The following is a 23,583-nucleotide window of genomic DNA, read 5'->3' on the forward strand; positions in this document are numbered from 1 at the left end:
CAAAGAAAGTATAGGAGCAACTTAGTAAATTGAGCATCCCCTCTAACTGCCTATCCAGATCTACCTAAACTCAACCCTAGTCTTCAAGGGCTACTGACGGCGGGTATTTATACACCAAAACCCGATAGTATGACAAAACGACCAGCAAGCTGGCAACAATGCCAACACTACGGACGTGCTCCCGAGTCAACTGCTCGCAACCGCTTTCACCCCACACTACATTTATTTGCAAACGAATCCCAAATGGGAAACGCGATATTCCTACAGGGGAGTCAATTCAACATTTGTGCCACAAAGAGGTCAAATCTTACCTTCCTTTGTCCCGTGACTTTTTTGCAGAACAGACCAAATTAAGCCGATAGCACTAACGATAAACACAAAATATGAGAAAAAACATCTCATCGCTGCCTACGAGAGTTTCCACAACGAGAGCAAAAAAAAGGAATCCCCGGACCTGACGTCACCACTTAAGTCTCCGAATCGGACGAGCCCCCAATTTGTTATGGTCCGGCTCTAGAACCACAGCAAAACATCACGAAAACTCAGGAACGGAGCTAAACAAACAAATACTTTTAATGAACAAAGGCCAGGACATTTCAAGTGTGCAACAAAGAATGAGCATTCTCGTCGTGAGTGCCAGAAGGTTCCACTGCTGCCAGACGCTCCTGGCCGCACACCAGGTGTGAGAGGGGAAGAAGCCAGCACTTCCTCCGGATGGGGCGGGTCTTGTAGGGCGAAGGCCATGGCCAGCTGCCTCCAATCTTCCTGATGTCCCTCACAGGCGTCATTTTTTCTGGCGATTGGGTTACTTGGTCAACTAGCGGGGGGGGGGAAACAACAAAAGTGCCAGATTTGTGTCATTCATGTAATAGCTGGTTGACATAATGAAGTTATTTAAAATCTTACAAAATCTTTCCTATTGTAATCCAGTTATCCTGCTAACCAACACAAACAACCTGAAAACATGACCACTGTTGAAGCTAAAGACATTCAATATTTCTAATAAAATAAAGATGATTTAGATCCGCCCTCCACTTTTTTCGATACAACTTTATCCGACGAAAAAAAGCCCTTCAAGATAGGGCTATGATGATATTTTCCATTAGGTTTTTCAAATTCCCTCACTGGCCCAACGCAACACACGTGAATATATTGTCAGTCAGCCTATTTTGTTTCTCTTTCAGTCTCTCTTCATATATTGGGTTACTCTCTGCATTTTCTCTGCATGAATATATGAATATATGAATATATTCATGCACTTGATGTCAGAGGAGTGAAATGATTTCCATTCCCGTATTTCTTTCCACTCTTGATAAGAAACCTTTTCATTTGTTTCAGTTTTTTTCTGTTTCCCAGAACCAAGTGAATATCTAGTATTGCATCTCAAAAGGTTCTTTTCCTGATTTAATTTGACCAACCCATAATACCAGCCTTGGGGTCCATTTAAATTCCACGTGTATTGACTTTCATTCTTATTGACTTCTGGACACGGATGCGTTTCTTTTTTTCAGACTCACTTTTTAGCGCACACTTTTGACCTCAGAGGCACACTTTGACATTTTTAAACTAAACGCTAAAGTCAGCATGTCAACATGCTCACAACGGTAGCGCTAACGTGCTGATATTTAGCATGGTTCGCCATGTTTGTTTAGCGTGTTGGCACGCTAAGATAACTTATTAACACACCGTGCAGTTGAGGCTGAGATTGAGCTATTTGTTCATAAAGCAAAGAGTTGGACTAATGTGACTTGCAGATGTTGCCGGATGATAATTTAGGACCTTATCAAGGCTATTAAATGTCAAATTTATAATTTCTCTCTTTATTATGTCAAATTTCATGAAAATGTATCCAGAAGTTATTGCTCTCTCTCTCTCTTTCGTTCAAAAACACATTGACAATGGACCCTCTACATAAAACATGGTCATGCGCGGGAGGAAGGATTAGCCGCCCCTCTATTTTTCAGGAAAAACAATGTTGGATAATGTTTTAATACGCGTGTTAACGAGCAAACATTTTGTATAGAATCTTTCATTTATGAGCCATAGCTGCAAGGCCAGTCACAAATCAACCGGTAGGACAGGATGGAAACGACAGTTTGCTGACATAAATCATTTGAGCATTCACACGATGTGGTTTTGTCATAATGGTTTCTCTCAAATCTTCTTAGCAGATGAGGCACAGACTTTCTTTTCATAAACACTGCAGTAAATCAACAGTTACCAGAGAGGCCACAACAGCTGACCCCTGATGCTAACATCGGTGAACTTGTATTCAATGTTTGCTGTAGCTTGTTTTGAGCCCATTTAGTCTTCGAGAATAAATGAGTTCCATTGAGTTTAACGAAAAGCGGAGGTTAGTGAGACATTTTGTTTTTTGGGCTTTTTCCAATACAATGCGAGCGCAGCTGCAGAAACCACGAGACGCGGATGATTTAAGGTCCATTAAGATCAAGTGTTTCTGCATTCAATTGTTCCCTGTGAAGTAAAGAGAAAAACATGACAAAGACGAGCCCTCTGGGGCTTTCTTTTATGTGGAATTGGGACACAGCAGAGCAACAAAAGGTGCAAGCTGCTTATAAATCCACGTTATGACCCCGAGAGCATTTCTTCATAAATGTCTTTAAACCATCAGTCCATTCCATGATCTCTGACCTAATGTTGTATATCTGGTCCGTATGGAGTCTGGCGATGGTGTGCACCAGTGTGGGATGTTGACGCGGGTGTGACCGACTCTATGCAGAACACAGTCAAGCGAACAAAGACCGTTTGTGTTGGGGAAGTGGAGTCCGGTTATCAGCCCATGTGTTTGCCCCGTGGCCACACACGCAGCAGGCCTTGGCTCGAAATAAGTGTTTTTAAACAAGCCCTTGTGACGGCACGTAGAGAATAAGTAAAGAGTTTCATTCCAAAGTGAGTCACCACACCAGCTGTGTTGCTGGCATCAAAGGTCGGAAAACATCTTGTCACGATGACCTGAATCAGCCAGAGCATTCTGTGGCGAGCGTTACCTTGATGATGTTACCTTGGGCATCATCAAATTTTACCACCCGTGATTTCATTTCATTCAATTCTATTCTTTCAAATAAAGTTAAAACAGCTTTAGAAATATAAATTTGAAGAAAAGCAACTCTTTCATCCTTTGATTATTCAATCTGTATTTTTTAAAATTAGATTTAAAAGCCATCAACATCCCATTCATGCAACACACTGTAGGGGTGAGCCGTCTACCGTCACCGCCTCCTTGTTCGGCCTCAACATGGATTTTGTAATACCGTCTTTACCCTGATGAACACACACAAAGTCGAGGGAGATACAACACTCTATAAACTACCTCGCTTCCACACACTTTTGTTATGATGTGGTTTGAGATCGCCACCTGCAGGGGATCTGCAGGTGGACATCCTGCTGCGGCTGCTGGGTCCATAGTTGTGGTCAGTCCGTTCTGTTATGATGTGGTGTGTTCATGGACCCAAATGCAGACTCAGGACAGCAGAGTTCTATTTCAAAAACCAAGATTCTTTATTTCTCTCAGGCAGAGGAAAAGACAGGAAATAGATGAAGTCAAAAGGAGGCGTATCTACGCACTCCACACGGGTTCAAGCTGGAAAGTGGCTAAATCCTCTGAGCTGCTGACGAAGCCGACAGATAAACAGTCACGTCAAACACGGAGGCGCGTCCTCGTCCTCGCGCTCCGCTCTGATCCTAGCCGGAAAGTGGCTGGCAGGCAGGCTGGATCAACTGTGTGAAACCCGGGGCTCAACACAGGATAGCCAAGCCTTCACAGTTGATCTCCGAGGAACGAACTGAAAGGCTTCTTCGTGCAGGTGAAAACCCGAGGCTCTACACTGGACGGCAGGTAAGTTGAACACAAAAACGGATTGTTAGTAGAGGAATCTCACAGAGTAAAAGCGAGGAACCCAGCATCGTTCCTCCACACCATACCCCACCCAATCAACGAGGTATTGGTAACCCCTACCTTGTCGGCGGACATCCAGGAGACTGTCGACCGTGTAAACCGGACCGCCTTCGATGAGTCGGGGGGGTGGAGGGGGTTCGGCCGGAGGGTTCAGAGGACTGGAGTGTACGGGTTTGAGAAGAGACACATGGAAAACAGGGTGAATTCTCATGGATTGCGGGAGCTTGAGTTTGACCGTGACCAGGTTGATAACGGAGACAATGGGGAACAGGCCAATGTATCTGGGAGAGAGTTTCTTGGATTCTGTGCGTAGGGGTATGTCCTTGGTGGAAAGCCAGACCTGTTGGCCGGGAAGATAGGTGGGGGCGGGTGTGCGACGGCGATCAGCCAAACGCTTGTTTCGTTCGTAAGACCGCAGTAGGGCGGCACGAGTCTCTCTCCAGACTCTTCTGCATCGGCGATGGTTGCTTTGGACAGACGGGACGGAAATCTCGACCTCTTGGCTGGGTAGAAGGGGAGGTTGGTAGCCAATGGAGGCCTCGAAGGGGGAGAGACCTGTTGCCGTGGAGGTATGGCTGTTGTGTGCATACTCTATCCAGGCCAGGTGACGACTCCAGGAAGATGGATTTGCCGCCGCTACGTATCGGAGCATGGCTTCTAGCTCCTGGTTAAGCCTCTCGGTCTGCCCATTGGTCTGGGGGTGAAAGCCGGAGGAGAGCCTAGCAGTGGCACCGATGCTGCGGCAGAACGCCTTCCAAACTTGGGAGGAGAACTGGGGACCCCGATCAGAGACAATGTCCACAGGGATGCCGTGGAGTCTAAAGACATGTTGAACCAACAAGTCTGCGGTCTCGCGGGCCGACGGGAGCTTGGGAAGGGGAATAAAGTGAGCCGCCTTGGAAAACCGGTCCACGATGGTAAGGATGACCGTGTTGCTCTCGGAGGGGGGAAATCCGGTGACGAAGTCCAATGCCATATCCGACCAAGGCCTGTGGGGAACAGGCAGAGGTCATAATAGTCCAACAGGGTCTGTGTGAGGCCTTGTTGCGTGCACAGGTGGTACAGGCTAGGACGTACGCTCGGGTGTCATTGTCCAAAGATGGCCACCAGAAGGAGCGCTGGAGCCAGTTGATTGTACGTCTTATCCCAGGGTGGCCGGAGAGTCGGGAGTCATGAGCCCATTGAAGGACCCGGGAACGGACGGAAAGGGGAACGAACAGGCGCCCAGGAGGACCACCTCCTGGGCGCCTGGGTCTGGCTGGGTCTGCTGAGCCTCCCGCACTGCAGACTCTATCGCCCAGGTGAGAACCCCTAGGACACAGGCGGGTGGAACAATCGTGTCCAGAGCTGGGTCAACCTTGTCTGGGGAAAACTGACGAGAGAGGGCGTCGGGCTTGATGTTCTTACTTCCTGGGCGGTAGGTGATGGTGAAGTTGAAACGGACAAAGAACAGAGCCCAACGGGCTTGGCGGGAGTTCAGTCGCCGGGCAGAATGGATGTATTCGAGATTTCGGTGGTCGGTCCACACAATGAACAGGTGGACTGACCCCTCCAACCAATGTCTCCATTCCTCCAGAGCCAGCTTGACGGCCAGTAACTCCCGGTTGCCCACATCATAGTTCCACTCGGCCGGGGAAAGGCGGCAAGAGAAAAAAAACACACGGACGGAGCTTAGAGTCAGTGGTTGAGCGTTGTGATAATACTGCTCCTACTCCGGTGTCGGAGGCGTCCACCTCGACCACGAACTGGCGGCTCTCATCCGGCTGTACTAGGATGGGGGCTAATGTGAATCGCTCCTTGAGGGCATTAAATGCCTGGTTGGCCTCGGGGGACCATGAAAAAGCCACTTTATAGGAGGTGAGTCTGGTTAGGGGTGACGCCGTCTTACTGTAGTTCCGAATGAACCGGCGGTAGAAGTTTGCAAATCCTAGGAACTGCTGGAGCTTCTTCCTGTTAGAGGGGACCGGCCACTCGGTGACCGCTTTAACCTTTTCCGGGTCTTTGCGAATCTGACCCTCCTCAATGATGAAACCAAGAAACTGTACGGAGGTGACATGGAATTCACATTTCTCGGCTTTGATGAAGAGTTGGTTCTCCAGTAAGCGCTGAAGGACCTGACAGACATGGTGGCAATGTTCCTGTAGGTTTGAGGAGTAAATCAGAATGTCGTCGATGTAGACAAACACAAACCGGTTCAGAAAATACCTGAGCACGTCATTCACCAAAGCCTGGAAAACGGCTGGTGCATTTGTAAGTCCGAATGGCATGACCAGGTACTCGAAATGTCCCAGGGGAGTGTTGAAAGCGGTCTACCACTCGTCCCCCTCTCGTATCCGAACCAAGTGGTAAGCATTGCGGAGGTCTAGCTTGGTGAAAATTGTGGCACCGGGTAGGGATTCAAAAGCAGAGTTGATTAGGGGTAGCGGGTACTTGTTCCGGGTGGTGATCTGGTTTAACCCTCGGTAGTCGATGCAAGGACGGAGACTCTTGTCCGTCTTGGCCACGAAGAAAAACCCCGCTCCCACCAGGGACGATGACGGGCGGATAACTCCAGCAGCGAGGGAGTCTGTGATATAGGTCTCCATCGACTCGCGTTCCGGCCGGGAAAGGTTGTATAGTCGGCTGGAGGGCAGGGTGGCGCCGGGGAATAGTTCTATGGCGCAATCGTAGGGTCGGTGGGGAGCAGAATTAGACGTAAATCCTCACAACTTTATACTGTCTAGGGCAGGGCTATTCATTACAATTTCAACGAGGTCCAGTTAGAGAGACTTTCCTCATGCAAGGGTCCGGAACATCACAATAATGTCGTTAGGCTACTTCAATATATATGGAACTAAATCATAACAGTTGTATTAACGTCTGTATGTAGCCAACAACTGATATCTCAACAATATGTATTGTCAGATTTCAAATTGAACTGGATGAATTATAAATAATACATACTCTATTAATGAATACATTATCTCTCATTTCCAGTCTGGATTGAAGAATAAATGACAGAAAGCTTTTGAAAAATGTGCATCTTAAAATAAAATACAGAAACATGTATTGAATTGAATTGCCCTGCAGCTTTAAATTCAGTTCATTCAGGGTGAAGTGATGTCAACCAAAAAAACATGATATTATATTTTTCCAATCTTATAAAAAGATACATTTGTGTGCAGGGACTTTATCTGTGGTTATTAAACCACTTGTTTCAGCTCTATTCCTCTCTGTTAACATCATTGTTAGACAGTGAATTCATATGTTAGGGTTCTGATCATATTGGCTTCTTACATTGTCACATCTGTGACTTCATTTCGGATGTGAGTGGGTACGTTTGCTCAAAAGAGTTATCCTTTGTCTCGTAGTGAAGCTTCATGTCTCTTTTAATAATCGTCATGGTCTCTGAACACATGAGACACACTGGTTTTAAACTGAACAGGGAAGAATTAACCTATAACAGTCTGTTCATTCTTGGTTCTGGTCTCTGTGACCACTTTTCTCTTTTTGGAGAACGTCGTGTGAAATAACTTCTCTCACGTGATATTCCTACTCTTCCTTCTCTTTCCTCATCTCTCCCTTGTGTGTGTAAATCTCACTTGCGTAGGGAAACTCGGAATAGACATATGTGATTGGCTCAGCAGCATGACCTGAAGTGATTAAACAACGCATGTAATTGGTGTGTTTCCTGGACTGCTGAACGAGTGCCGTAAAAGCTGCGCCGGTCAAAATAGGAGCGCTCCGTTAAAAGTTAATAATTCTCATTTATCTATCTGTTTTAGATCCCGGGTCTGGATACAACGGTGTCTGGGTCCGGATCCGTGGACCACGGTCCGCCTATTAGTGACCCCTGGTCTAAGGTTACGTACAACCAGCAGCCAACCGATCCTTTTCACTGTCTATCTTTGCAGAGAAAAAAAAGGCGACGCAAGCCAAGTTGAATATAATTTATTTTACCAAATTGGAAAACAATAGAATCTATGTAGCCGACAGTTTTCCAAGTGCCCATAAGTGTTGCTTGTGTTGGAAAGAAATCGAGGCTCCACTTGCTAAACGAATTGAACTATTTACATGTTTAAACCTCTACCTACAGCCTCTCCTGTCATCCTGTCCTGTGTTCAGCAGCCTGTAGTTCAGACAGAGTTTTTGTCACTCATGGCTTCCCAGCTGTGCTGAGGAGCTCAGCATTTCCTGTTTTGATGAGACTTCACACTTTGGGTTACTTTTCCTGACGGAGGTGTTTGTCACACATGATGTGTGACAAACACCAACGGAAGGTTGAAAATCCAATGAAAAAGTTTATTGGTTTATGGTTTATACAACGGTATAAACTTAAGGTCATATCGCCCACCCTGAATACACTAACTAATGCTTCACTGCAGCTGCTATCTGCAAGAAGAACTGATGCATGATCTGTGATGCAGATGTTTGTGCTGCTGCCAATAATGACATGCCCAGTATATCATCTGCATGATGGCATTTGATCGATGTTGTATCTTAATGGCTACTCTTTCATTTCAACCACGTCTACTCACACAGACTCCGGTGGTATCCCTTTGTATACTGGCGACCGTGATGGTCATCAATATGTGCATAGAACTCCATTGACATTGTGTCTTTCAGAGACAGACGCACAATAAAAGATGGGAACATGGACATCCGCATTCATGTGTGCAAAACCACATTGTTTGTAAGACGTCATGGGAATCTTGGGGAATTTCACAATTACATTTGGATTTTTTGTAGTCGTGGTTGGATTCGGAATCTATTCAAGACCATTTCTCTATTGAATAACTTGAGAGGGCGTCACTATTTTCAGGCCCTTCCACCACTGAAATACAATGTAAAACATAACTGTCTAACAGAACAGGGAGATACAGAGAAATGTGTGTGGGTGTATGCAGCTTCAACTGCATTCATACGGGCATTATTCACAGTCCTCTGCTTGATAACGTTATTAACGACAAACAGAAATCCATGTTTGGCGTTTGTGAATTGATTCAGAATCGTCGGAGGATAAGACGTGCTTATGTGACGTCACACGAACTTCATGTCTTTTTCAAGCCACCTACGACTAACTGTAGCTACTAAAGCATTTCCTGTCTTTCTTTCTGTCGTACACTTATTACTTATAAAAAATAAGAACATGAAGAGTCTGCATTTAAACGTGAATATTAATGCAATTTGAAAATCAACCCTCTTAGTATGTCTCTTGGGTGCTATAGTTGCAAGTTGCACTTAAATGATTGAAAGCACGTTTTTCTTTTTCCATAAATGCTTTCATTGTCACGATCAGGCTTTGCCTTCTGTGTTCTGTGTGTGTCTTTGTGTAGCTCCACATCCTCCTCACTCTACCTGTGAGCCACTCCCTCAGCACCAGCCTAACTCCCTTCACCTGCCTCTGATCACTAATCAAGCACTCCCTCATCAGCACAACTCTCCTCACCTGTTTAAAGAGCCACTATAAAAGAGAGCCACTATATAAACCCCTGCCTCTCAGTCACTCTTTGCCAGATCATTGCCATGTCTACCCGCCTGTTTGGCTTGTCCTGTTCCCGGTTTCCCCGTCTGCTTCGTCCTGCTGGATTTCCCCCCCTCGCCTCTTGTCTCGTCCGTGGATTCCCTGTTGTGTTTCTGTAAGTTTCCTGTTCTGATCTCATCATTCATTAAACACCCACTTCACTCTACTGCTGGTCTTGTCTGCACTTGAGTCCTCCACCACACCCCGTGACATTCATGTCTATTATGTCCTTTTTTGTCTCTTTCTTTTATTCTCCTTGGACTTGTATGCAGTCAAATTTTTCATAAAATGAGTCTTCCTTGGCAAACATAATTTTCATAGCACTATACATCTTTGTAGTGACTTTTTTTCTGCAACAACAAGGTTCTCATATCAAAGAGGGCATATTTCTTTTCAATTGTAAATGGGAATCTACTTTTATTGTGAGACATTGCACAAAGGGGAACTTAGCCCACGCCTTTGACCCATCCTGGTAATGGCAGCAGTGGACAGTCATGTTAGAGCGCCCGGGGAGCAGTTTGGGGGACCGGTGTGTTGCTCAAGGGCTTCCCGGCAGTGGAGTCAAACTTGCACCTCTCCAGCTACCAGTCCATGCTCCATGAAGTCTCCACAGACTGAGCTACTGCTCAAATATGTACTGTATATTTGCATAAGTAACCCTTGTTCCTTTGATGTCTGCATATGGAGTGCCTGTTATTCTAAAGGCTGATCTTTTCGATGAGATGGTCTGCTTACACAGTCTCTTTGGACCAGCAGATGCTGGAGTCTGAGTGCTGCAGGGAAGCTTTGGAGTAACTGAGCAAAATGTCCATTAATTCTTTCACATTTCATCTCTCAGCTTCTAGGTCCCATTTAGGTTTTCATAGCATATGGAAACCATTTCCATAAATAGCACCCAGAAACTTGCCCATGGTGTATCATTCATGTTTTCTTAGAATTATTAACACATTGCCCTTTGTGAAATCACCACCATTTGCTCTCATTGCTGCAGTGCAATGGCAGCCATTTTTTCTTTAAACTACTTCAACTACAGTTTTTAAAAAACTGTAAACGAAATAAATAAAAAAAACGAAATTTTATGAGAGTCGTCATATACACATACATGAAAAGTAACTTCTGCATTTAACCCATCCCTAGCTCATTGGGAGCAGTGGGCTGCTGAGAAGCGCCCGGAGAGCAGTTAGGGGTTCAGTGTCTTGCTCAGGGACACTTCGGCACAGAGGCTCGTAGCAGTCTGTAACGTCTGTATTTTTCAACCTGGACCCTATTTTCCCATATTTTTGTGTTTAAGTGACTAATGGGGACAACAATTTGCTAAATTGGTATAAAGGTAAAGAAAAAGGTTTTATTTCGCTTTAGGGTTCTTTCCATAATGTTGCCAGACACGTGGTAAAAACAAGCACTTTCACTGTACGTACATTGACGAGTTGCCGAGAGATAACATTGCTGCCAGTTGAGCGGCATTAATATATAAAATTAATTATCTTAGGATTTTGAGTAAAGAACATTTTTTTCTTTTTTTTTAGAGTTATTCAACTCAAATCGTGTAATCGCATGTTTTTTTTTTTTAACCTGCATAACACTCCATGCCATCCTCGGTGCTTTAATCCTCTCCTGGTTGACCTGTTCTCTCTTTAAGCCCATTAGTAGGGCTTACAAGGACATGGAGGGCTCCTCCTGATCATCTTGAAATTTATAATATACTAAATTATATTAAAGCGTCTCAAATACATTTTGCAGCCTTTTTCAAGACCAAAACGCTGATAAGAATAAGTACAAGTTATATTGATAGTTGTAGCTGACAATAACCCGATCTCATCCGGAAGTGCACAGAACAAATCCTGAACAGACAGCCGGATCAAGAGTCAAATACATTACCTTTATGAACAATCTCCGTTATTGAAATTAGTTTTTTGCCCAGTTGAACCTAAAGATGCATTCATTCAACTGATTGATTTAGCTGTGTGTCCGTCTAACCCTTTGGTCCGGGAGCAAGTTGTCCTGACATCTACTGGCCGGATCACCATGACATTTAGTATGAATATTCATAGTTCCCAAATGATGTGTTGTGGTGACTGCTCTTAAGCACTACCACCAGGTAAATGTTCTCACTGGACCAACACTTATGTCAATTATGATTTCAATCTGATGACCCCTAGAGGATGGATCCTCAACTGGTTTGGAGACAAGTGACCTTTCCCATTTTGCCACCAGTAAGCTATAAATCGAGCCAAATTTTCCTCTGTTTCAACAATGTTTGCAAAAAAACCAGCAGTGCCCAGGAATCTATATCGATATTTAGTCCAAGACTTCCTTTTCCGTGTGCTGCTGCTGTTTACATCCTAATTAGCATCTTGAGACGCAACACTGAAGTTGGAGTTAAGAGACGATGCATACAACTGGATTGTTCCACACGTAGCGAGTTTACAAGCTAATTTTAAACCAATAAAAACCTAACTCTTTGGCTCTGCACATGGACTGTTTACCTGCTTTCAACCAAAGCCTGTTCCAACGTGATTGGTCAACACTACTCGGACTACAAACAAAAACTTTCTGTTGCCAAAATCTTGTCCTGTTGCAAAGGAATGCAGAATCAGTTGAAAGATATTACAGATTCCACGATTCCAAGAATACATTTGGCTCATCACATCATTGGCTCATGATTATGCAAACTTGCCTCGAGAGGTTTTTGATGTTTATCCCTTTAATGCCGCTTGGGCTCAGCATGCCACATGGCCCTCGGCATGTCCAGCTTTCTAGGAAGATGGTCCGCATCTGATACAACAATCAGGGAGTCACTTGGGTTCTCTGCAGTAAGGAGGACACTGGAGCCTTGGGCTGAACACATAAATCTTTGTTGTGTCGGAAGGTTATTCCCAAGGTAAAGTCCCATGAAAATACCACAGCATTCACACCTTAAGACAGGACTGTAACAGTCTGTGGAAGCTTTACAAGAATCACTAGTATTGCCTTGTATTGGTTTGTGTTGTCTTTTGTTGGGGATGTTGTACCAATAGCTGTCACATGTATTCTTGCTTTTAACCTTTGAATACACTGGGAAAGAGAGAAAGGGGCTTTTGTCAACTGCACTCCAACACATTGATTTTTGGTTGGTGATATGGGAGGAGTGGGAGGGGAGTCCCAATTGATGAGGGATGGACTGCTATGAAGACTTGAGTATTAATGATTTACGAAATGGCTGACTTTGTCTCCAACGATTGGAAAAAAAAATAAAAAAATAGGCAGATTACTTAATTTGTAAAGACACAATTTTGCATCTGGCTTAAATACATGTTTGTAGTTCTGTAAGGGCTAGGCATAGTTACATTTAAGACACAATGATACAAATCTTATTCATTCTTTAGTAACAGTCTTGATCTGTGTTGTGGAAACGGTTGTGTAGCTGGTGAGTGGTAGTGAATAATCATTTAATCTTATCTAATTCTGATCCTTTCTCTGTCTTTCCCTTCCACTCTTTCTCCAACTCCATTTCCACCAACTCCCATCCTCCTTTCTAACCTTCCCATTTCTGTTTCACGCATGTCGTTCTTTTATCCCCCCCCCCCTTCAGTGACAGGAAAGCCCTTTTTTGTTGTATCTAGTTTCGCCCACCGCTGGTTGTTCGGCTGGGAGGGTTGTCGTTTCTACGGCTGGGCGGGCTTCTTCTTCGGTTGTGGGAGCCTCATCACTATGACCGTGGTCAGTCTGGACCGGTACCTCAAGATCTGCCATCTCAGATACGGTACGTCGGGATCTCTTATTACAGGGTCGCCTAAACATTTGAATTCTATGTACACACCCACCCTTTTTGATTTAAATACAAATTTGTATTTGTAGACCCAAACCCACGACTGGAATATTAATTCTTAGATATTGTATAATTGTTATACTCCCTATTCCCTAATAAAATAATTTGTAGTCACAAATTAGAATTCAATTATTCCTGGAACATCCTACAGCCCATGGGTGTCGCCTGAATCCCCTTTGAGTGGCCCTGGACATGAATTGTGTGTTGCAAATGTTACTCTTATGTTAAACAGGAATGGCGTACAGTGAATTGTATTTCCTTTTTTCTTAGTCCTCATAGCCTTAACCACTAACTTTTAGTGATTTAAAGCCGAGTGTTCCTTTACATTCAACATTTGGGAAGATCATAGTAAGCTAGCAGGGTGGGCTAAAGTGTTTCCACTCGGAAAGTGGAAGCAACTTAGCTTAGCTTGCTAACATGAGCATTGATTAACAGCAGAGCTTACTTTCCGTGCATGTTATGTCAACAGCTGCTGAGATTTTCATGCGTCCCACGTTGTGTGACTATTGGTATTGAAATTATATTTTGCTAATTGCAATCACTTAAAATTTTAATTTTAATTTCAGTTTGACTATCGTTTGAGTTTGCTGAAATAGTTTATAGTTCAGGGACACAACATTCTCATGCAGCTGCACTCAAGAAAGCAACAGAAAGCAGGCACACACAACTCAAACCACTCCAGGGTCAGTTTCCTTTAAAGTGTCTTTCAAAAACGTCAGAAATGGTTTGCACTTTGTCAACCAGCCTAATTGAAACTGAGCAAACGCTGTTTTTAACAGATGTAATTTGAGTTTTCCAATTAAGTCTCTAACATCTCTCACCACTTGTCCATCGTCTTTTTCTTCACTCTTAGGCACGTGGCTGAAACGCCACCACGCCTTTCTGTGCCTGGCCTTTGTGTGGGTGTATGCAGCTTTCTGGGCCACCATGCCCTTGGTCGGCTGGGGAAACTACGCCCCGGAGCCCTTCGGGACCTCCTGCACGTTGGACTGGTGGCTGGCACAGGCCTCCGTGTCCGGCCAGTGCTTCGTCATGGCCATCCTGTTCTTCTGTCTCATCCTCCCCGCGGGCATCATCGTCTTCTCCTATGTCATGATTATTTTCAAGGTCAAGTCGTCTGCAAAGGAGATTTCAAGCTTTGACGCCCGCATCACAAACACCCACAACCTAGAGATGAAACTCACAAAGGTGGGTGAGAGGTTGGAGGGAAGGTGCTGGTAAAGGAAAAGAGCTGGACAAAGAGAAAAGAAGACATTTTTGCATACTCATAGAGGAATTTGTGCGAAGTACAAATAAGTGATCTGATTATTGCTTTGTGTCCCCTCACAGGTGGCAATGCTGATCTGTGCAGGCTTCTTGATAGCCTGGATCCCTTATGCAGTGGTGTCAGTGGTGTCGGCGTTTGGTGATCCAGACTCCGTGCCCATCCCCGTGTCTGTCATTCCCACGCTGCTGGCCAAGTCCTCGGCTATGTACAACCCCATCATCTACCAGGTGCTGGACCTGAAAAATTCCTGCACGAAATCCTCCTGCTTTAAGGGCCTGAAGAAACGTAGGCATTTTAGAAAGTCAAGGTAAATAGAGTGTGTTTTACTCTACAGTCTTTATTCCTGTGACGCTGTTGGTACATATTCATTCAAGTGTGCATCGCGGCCAATATAACCTGAATCTTCTTACTGTTTTTCTGCTATAATTGGCTAATTTGCTATAATATATTCTCTGCTAATTAGTAGAACTGCTGTAACTGAAAGGTTGATCCCATTATATTACTGTAATACAGACAGTTTAAGGTTGGTGCATAAGAGAGTCCACAGCACGTAAACGCACAAGCACACACAAGCTAAACATCTCAGCATCCTGCAGGTATTTTTCCCAGGAAATGGGAACAGATTTTGTGGAAAATTACCAGGAAACATTCAACCTTAATTGCAGCTGAAACACCACCTAATAAGCTCATTATGACGAGCAAGCTACGGTTATTTGTTTCTAGGGGTGTAACAATACACGTATTCGTATTAAACCGTTCGGTACGAGGCTTACGAACCGAACAATACGTTTGAATAATACTAGTCCATTTGGAAAATGCAGAAGCTTAAATTGTGGGAAATATGTTTTCGGTGGACTGCTCTCACGTAGCAGACAACGGGCTGTGACCTCTGAACCCGGAACAAAAAAACCCAAAACAAAAGACAGCTGAGGCACCGCACTTCTGGGAGGCTACGCTAAACTAGCTTTAACAACCAATAACTCTCCGCATGACGGTATGCTTTGTAATTAATGGACAATGCATATAGTCCAAATCTATATAATTAACACAATGACAACAAACTCACAAGAACCAGTCACATATATTTATAAGACAACAAAGCAACAAATCAATCCAGCAACACTGCAGCGCAACACGCATCCTGCTACACACTCGAGGGCCATTCAGATATTAGATGTAAAAAAACAAATGCAGTTGACTTACCAAATGCTGTTCTTTAAAGACAAACTCCATCCTCCTTTCTTTGTTGACAAAGAGTTTAATCCCACGGTTAAATCCCAAATCTGCTCCTCCTTTCAGCCAGTGAGTGTTAAAAAAACAAAGCTAGGTTAAAAAAAAAATAAATCTGCACCAAGCAAAAAATGTCATAATTCTTACTACTCCGACTAAGCATTGCTGGCTACTTTAAGTTTTGTTTCACGATAGTCACGTGCTCGCCCACTGACCAATCCCAGCACACGCTGCACCTCACTGCAGTGCTGCACCTGAAAACTCAGCTGCCCGTTAATGCTGACGTACATGTAGGCCAGCTAGCAGGCTCTGGCACATCAAAGAATACGCCTAGAGGTCACAGCAGTTCACTTTATACAGTGAGGTCAAGTTTTTAAAATGGTCTTACTACAATTAAATGGCTATTATGGGGAATAACATGACCACACAGGAATACAATTTGGCTCATTGGATCCACCAGAATCTAAGCTTTCCAATCGAAACCCAATTCATGCAAGTCCAAGAATGTTTGGGGACCCCAGTATACAGAGAGCATTGTTTGAATAGGTGAAAATAACACATTTCCACTGCATGCAAAAAACGGCATCGTTTTTGCCTAAAACTGCATAGGATTATCATAGTGGGCAGGTCCGTAAAGGGGAGACTCGTAGGGACTCATAGAACCCATTTTCATTCACATATCTTGAGGTGAGAGGTCAATGGACCCCTCAGAAAATCTTCATATCAGTTTTCCCTCGCCAAAGTTTGTCTTTGCCCACGTTTGGAATGTTATTCTGAGGCATCGGCAGCCTACAAAAGACAGGACGTCGGCACAATTTGCATGGCTTTTTGTCTTACTGACGTTCTTGTTTCTATGTCCCTGCAGGCCCTACACCATCTCTGGCACCTTAAAGGACAATACATCAGCCAAAGAAGCTCACATCGAGATGTGAGACAGACATTTTAGACTGCGTGACCCTATTACATCTCCTGCTTTGGACGGTTTGCCTTGTCCCCTGCCCCTCTTGTGCCCTACACTCGCCCAATCACACGCTGCCTGTCACCCGCTATATCAACAACAGCTCACCTTTGTTTCCCAGTGAGTCCTGAGTCTTGCTGCTTGTTTTAACACCCACGCTGGATCCCCTGTGTGACATGGCTCCCACAGCTCCCCCACTCCCCCTTCTCCGGAAACACATCTTCCCCACAAGGTTGTGCTTAATCTGTGGAGTTGTGTTGTCTTTACAGTGGTTACAACATACAATTGGCATGTTGTGTGAGCTTCTTGACTTTATTTTCAGTATTACAGACAACAATGTCTGTGAAAATCACTCATGTTGCTGACTGACTTACTACAGCGTTGTTCTCATAATACAGCTCGACTGAGATTTGAAAAGGTTTCCAACCAAAGTCGAGTCACATCTAGAGCTATAACTTTTCATGAATCTAATTCTTACAAAAGTGTGAAATTGCTACGAGAAGTTAAATATATTTCCGTCAATGTTTCTAAACCCAAACTGCAGGAAAGAAAATAAATCAACCTGACAATAGTCATGTCAAAACAGGTTTGGGTGTAACTGTCAAGCTCAAAGTTGTATTTTTACTGTTTGTACAGGCTGTTGTCTTTTGTACTCCTTCACCTGTGTCTTGTTAATATATCTCAAAAAGCTCTCAGCAACAGTTAAACTACACACAAGGAGACGTTGCTTGATGCTAATCAGTGGAACCGAGACCTATACAGTGCACTTTACTTGCAAAGTCTGTCAGTATGCATTGATACCAGTTTGTTTCTTTGAATGTATGGAATGTCATTCTCTAAGGAACAACTGTGGATGATTCAGGGACCGTTTTCTTTCATCTATTTATTGTTGGTTTGTTGAGCCAGAAATAACTGCATCTTTTCCATGAAATTGTTTGACATGTTGGTACATGCTTATTCGCTTTCTTGCCTAGTTGGATAAGAAGATTGATACCACTCCCGTGTGCCTGTGTGTTAAGTATGATGCTGGAGAGAGGGGGCAATTAGCTTATCTTAGCATAAAGTCTGAAAACCGGGGGAAACGTCAAGCCGTGTCAAAAGCTAACAAATAATATATTATAATATAACAATATACAAAATGTAAAGCTCACAAATCAACATGTATCTTGATTTTTTTTTTAATACATTCCTAAAAGTAAAGTTTTATGGAGAGTTGCCTGCTGCAACTAGTAGCTAACCATTTTTCCTTGCTACCAGTTTCTATGCTATGCTAACCACCTGCTGCTTTCAGCTCCGAACTTGGAGCACAATGGAGGTATATGAGAGTGATGACTTTCAACAGACTGCTACGACCTACAATGTAACAGTTTACATGCTAATCTGCTAGCATGCCTACTGCAAACTGGCCACTGTTCATTGTTAATTGTTCTAAAAGTCCGATACTCGGCGGCGTCTTGACGCTCGTTAATTCTCCAGAAAGGGCGGGTCCCCAATTTCCACCCACTTGCGTTTGCAACTTTGCTCCGTCGTAATACAACTGTAATGCCCAAAGTTTAAGTCCGTTTGTCTGTGGACAGATTTTGTTACTGTGATAGCGTCGCAACCATGCAAGATAAAGTCATGAAAGTGTGCTGGTGTGTAGTTGAGATCTACATCAAAGACATCAAAACTCCAAAGATGGACATGGTCCGAGCAAGGGGGGACAGAAGTTGGGGGGTAGTAAGTGGGGGAGGGGCCATTGAAATCTCAATATGTCATTGAGGTAAAAGTGGTAAAAGAATAATGAAAAGCAGCAGCTTTACTTTGTTTCTCCTTTTGCTGGACCGACTCTTACTAGTTTTGCAAGGATAGTTGTGTCATGTGCTTCTTCAATGTTATGTTAAGCGTCACCTTCGACAGTGCAAGTAAACAAGCTAGCTAGGCTAGCTACAGAAATGTGGCCTGCATGATCCTTGCTTTGTGGGTAGCAGCGATCAGTTGAGAGTCTGCCACAGATCTTCTCATCTAACTTCTGGCAGGAAAGTGAATGTGTGTTTTCCAATGTTTTAGAATGAACATTTACTTAGTTAAACATTTTGACTTTTGCACACACCTGGGGTCTCATTTATAAAAATGTTCTTTAGATTCATGTTTAATGTTCATGTATGCACAATTCTGGAATGAAGACAAGCAATACAAAAAACAAATGGACTCCTCTTATTGAAAATTGTGCTCATCCGTCTCGCACACCTTCACTCCATGAATCATAAATTAGTGCAAATTTAAAAGGTGCTCGATCGAACTTTTCAAAATGTCATCCGGCAGGTGGGAGGGAGGAAGTTGGTAAATAGGGATGATTGTCTGCTGACACGCGGGGAAGCTCTCGAGTGTAGAGAGAGTTCAACAGCAGGGTCAGCTGCAATCAAGGGGGAGTGTGACAAATCCTGTCTGGAGTCAAAAAGAAAGCCTGCAGCATCTGGGTGAAACAAATGTCACTGCTCCTGTGTCCAAGTGGAGTCAAACAGCGACTAAGACGTAGCACTTGTTAAAAGAGCTTTCAGTGATGTGCCCCATGAAATTTCCTCAAATTTGGCTCAGGTTCATCGGTGTTAATATTTGTGTGGAGACATTTCTGGGTGTGATAATCATGCCCTGAGATACTTCAGCACGTTCAGTTCAAATGTCAAGTGAAGACCCGAGGGCCCATGAATGTTTTCCTCCACAACTTCCATGACACATGTTTCTTCAGTTAACATTGGTAGGATCAGATTCTAGATGAAGCCCCAGAACTTTGGGCTTTATGTTCGTATTATTATTATGTTCAATCACTGTGTTTGTTTTTCACGTCTTGTGCAAAACATTAAAAAAATTCTTCCTTTTAACAATACCCGCACCTGGCAAGTACAGTACGTTTAAGGTTAGGGAAGGATCGTGGTGATAATAAACCATAGTTAAGATGTGGTTAGAGTTCAGGCAACGGTATACCGCTTGACGAATGGTCAAACTATTTTTTTATATATTTTTTTTTATTTCTATACATATATAAATATATATATATATGTATAACCTATAGTAGCTTCAAGATGTGATTATTATTCATTTTAAAGAATAATTTTTTGTCCTATCAGTCAAAAATAAAGGTATATGAGTGATATGGGACAGCATGGAAAGAAAATAAAATCTACCACAAGACGACACAGAATTTACTCCTACCTCAAATATGGTATTGGACAATGTCAAAGCTACAATAATGCATGGTAGCAAAGTGCAAATGATACCCTCTATTTAATTCAAATTGTTCTAGTCCAGTTCCAAATGTCTGAGCGTAGTTGATAGTTAATATAGTAGATATTTGTCTGATTCTCACAGTCAGTGCAGGTTATTCTAGGATACTTCCGTTGAACACGTTTGCCAATGAACCCCTCCATTATAATACTACAGCAACACGCTTGAGAACCAACACCGACATCTTTTAAAAGACAATGACCACAAAATTTGTCTTATTTTCTGGCAATACGAGACCTTTTCTGGTGAAGCGACGCTCCATTTTGCTATCCTAAACTTGCATGCCTCTGTCTTGCCGAGCCTTTTGTAAACCTCTCACATGGAGCCCCTTTTGTTTCCCTCCATGTGTCAGCACTCACCACCGTGCAGACGCCTAAGAGTGTTTGGACATGTCCTAAACACCTGACTGGCCTCTATTATGCCTGCAAGCAGAGTAAGTCAGACACTTTGTGGATTCTCCAGCAACCCTTTAGTGCCACTTATCCCGCAGGTCTAAATTTATCCAACAGACATACACGCCGTCTCTTTAGAAGTGACCGATTGTGTTGTACAATTTGCAAAACCCGCAGTCCACATTGACACATACCCAAATTCAATTGAGCTTTGCATCAGATGGCGGCGCTTTTTTTGAAGCGCTATCGCAAGTTAATCGATATTCCATGTTCACGTAGACAGATTTATAGCAATTATACAAAATATGCAGACCTGCTTTAGTTAGTTCTTATTTTTTTGAGTTTATATTGCTTCTCAGCATCAATAATTGTTAAAAGGAATATCATTGTATATTCTGTGGTCACCGTGGATCATCGATGTGCTTCGGACTGTTTTTTTTTTTTTATGAAGGAAATTATCAATCTTAAAAACATATTGTCCAAACATGCCACAACCGTTAGCCATGTTAGGAAAGACGTGTCTTTGCTGACTACTGCTGGATTCACTGTCAATTCATGAATCGAAACTAAGGTTTGGCACAAAACAAGCCATATTTCATGAGTGAAAAGTTAAATTTGGTGTGCCTACACAGACTGACCAATCATAGTCTAAGACAATATGTTCTGTCGATTCAGGATGAACGTATGTACGGAACTACGCCGATCAAAAACAGTTACATTACAAACACTTGCACAATGTGATGCAAACCAACACAGAATAATTTACACAAATGCATTCAAAAAGTAATATTTATTGTAGGGCTATGCTATTGGATCACATTACATTACATTGTACAGGTGTTCATGTTATTTTGGCCAATGGAAATTTCTGTTAAATCAAGCATGTCTCCGGGTAGATCCAGTCCTTAGTCCCCACGTTCTTTGCACATAATCTAATAATATTTCTTGTGTCTTTGGAACCCCTCGTGACTTGCTGCTTGCATCTAAATGCTTTATCAATAATTGGTGATGTGCTAATTGATTGAATATATATATTTTTAAGTATGTTGTTTTCTTTCTTGTGTCTTATTTTGGTGGGTCAAATGTCACGTGATTTGTCTGCAGGGTTGATGTGGGCGTAGAAGCAAAAAGGAAACTGACAGTTAGTTTCCCAGTCAGCGCACTGGACCTTGAATCAGGACTGATACAATACTGATACTAATCTTTATGCATATAGAAAGCACTGTAGCACAGGCTAGGGTGTGTTTGCTCTCAGTTCATACGTTGTACATAAAAAAACAAAAACAAACATTAATAATCATAATCATCAAATTTAAGCCTTAAAATTTCACAGCATACATATTTGTAATCCTGAACTGAGGGCGACGTGGCCTGGCCTGTTGTTAGATGATGAAGAAGACGACAATGATGCCCTTGTTTGGCATGAAACGGAATCTCAGGTATTGGTCAGTAGTTTTGGTTTGTTAGTCTGTTGGTAGATGAGTATGTCTGGAGTAACGTTTGTGCCAAAAAAATGTGCTGCACATAAATACTGTTTTCAGAGTTTATAATGTCAACTACTGTTGTCTTCCCATTTTTACTTAAATACTGTATTAGGCTACATTGTTTTGCCTTTGTATATCACTTCTGTTTGCTTTTTGTCAATCTCTTCACGTAACAATAATCGATGAACGCACTGACATATTAAATAGAATAAACTGTTTCACTTTATTCAAATGTGCTGCTGGATTTGCTGGTGATGTCATTTCTCCTCCTCTAGGTTGTTTGTACTTCGATGTTATCTGAGGGTGGTTGAGGTCACTTAAAACTCATACTGGAAATCACCTGAGAATCCCAAAATACTGTTCATTCATATGAATATGACCCCTTGGTATATTGTTCGTTTCCGTATACATTCTTCATTAAGAAAAAAAAATAGTCTTTTGTGTTTCTCATGAAAAGACCAAAACCGACAACGACAGTAACAGCATATCAGAGCCTGGTATTTCTTATTCTTCTGTGCCATAGAGCTCTATTGCTGTCCAACAACTAATCATCAGGGAGCCACACTGTAGCTGTGTGGGTGACATGTTCCTTCATTGCCACGAGTAGTTTATTTTTGAGTCAGTCCTGCTGCCTAAAATACTCACTTGAGCACCAAGCGTGTATTCAACCACAGCTGAAAATATTCACTAAAATGCAGCATCTCCTCTTGTTCGAGTAAGGTTTTCTAAAAACTACAGTGCCCAGCTGTTTCAGGAAAATACATTCAAAAATATGTAACTATGTTTTGCGACCTGTTATTAAAGATGTATGTCATCAGTCGGAAACAAATAGCCTGAGGCCTTAGGCAACAGGCAGGGTAGGGAAATTGGGAAGTATTGAAAGACTTGTTGGCTTTGGTCTCTTTATGGAATGTGTTGACACCAAGAAAAAATAGAATAACGGCAGAAATTTCTAGTGAAAAAGTTAGCTCTTTAGTGTTTGTAGGAAGACAGTCTACTGGGGCAAAGTTTGTTTTATTTATTTATTTTTTTTTTTTTTTAAAGTCAAGACAATAAACAATAACAAGCTAATGTTCAAAAGTAGATGGAAAACATCCAGACATGTTTGCCACTTGCACCTCATACTTGGTCCATCTGTAAATATTATGTTGTCTTACTTTTACAGTGGAAATATTTCTATGCCGATAGGATTTTTTCGTTTTGTTAGTCTCGCGTATATATTTCAGTGTTATTCCTTTCGGAAATTCATTGACCCTAATCTGTGGACAGTTTAAACTTGTACCACAGTCAGGTGGAAAATCCTTGAACTCTATCATGAATGATCCCCCAATTCATGCAGTATTGGCCAACAAAAGTTTGTGAAAATGTACAGATAATGTGCAAAATCCATGGATCAAGTCCATTGTAATATATGGAATACGACAATAGGAGAAAAATACTGTAAACTAGATAATGACTTACAAATAATTCACTGTTGTGCTTGTGATCCTGGGCTCAAGCCATATAAAATAGATGATTTAAATCCTGGATCTTAAAAGGAATAACATTCTACTCCCTTACAGAAAAGGGACAATTAATGATTTATTTATTTTTTCTATAGATATCTCCAGGTATGCAATCATTTTGAACATACAATTTGAAATACAACTTTGATAATCCAATATTGAGAATATTTTTCGGTGCCTACCAAAATTATTCAAATAAGGGTGATATCTCTAGATTAGATAAAGGCCGAATGAGAAACAGAAGACAATCCCAAAC

The 23,583-nt window shown here is 42.6% G+C and overlaps 1 protein-coding gene across 5 annotated transcripts in view; it reads left to right on the forward strand.

Annotated features, from left to right (window-relative positions):
• The window catches only part of opn5 (opsin 5), a 43,545-nt gene extending 24,681 nt beyond the window's left edge, over nt 1-18,864 (forward strand). For all 5 annotated transcript variants that reach the window (XM_031877086.1, XM_031877085.1, XM_031877087.1 and 2 more), the window contains 4 exons: nt 12,991-13,161; nt 14,081-14,415; nt 14,557-14,801; nt 16,590-18,864. In XM_031877086.1, coding sequence (XP_031732946.1) covers nt 12,991-13,161; nt 14,081-14,415; nt 14,557-14,801; nt 16,590-16,656 — 818 coding nt within the window. In that variant the 3' untranslated portion in view covers nt 16,657-18,864. The remainder of the gene's footprint in view (nt 1-12,990; nt 13,162-14,080; nt 14,416-14,556; nt 14,802-16,589) is intronic.
• Nucleotides 18,865-23,583: the final 4,719 nt, after the last annotated feature.

Source organism: Anarrhichthys ocellatus, unplaced genomic scaffold, assembly GCF_004355925.1.
Source record: "Anarrhichthys ocellatus isolate YVR2014 unplaced genomic scaffold, GSC_Weel_1.0 scaffold125, whole genome shotgun sequence".
NCBI lineage: Eukaryota > Metazoa > Chordata > Actinopteri > Perciformes > Anarhichadidae > Anarrhichthys > Anarrhichthys ocellatus.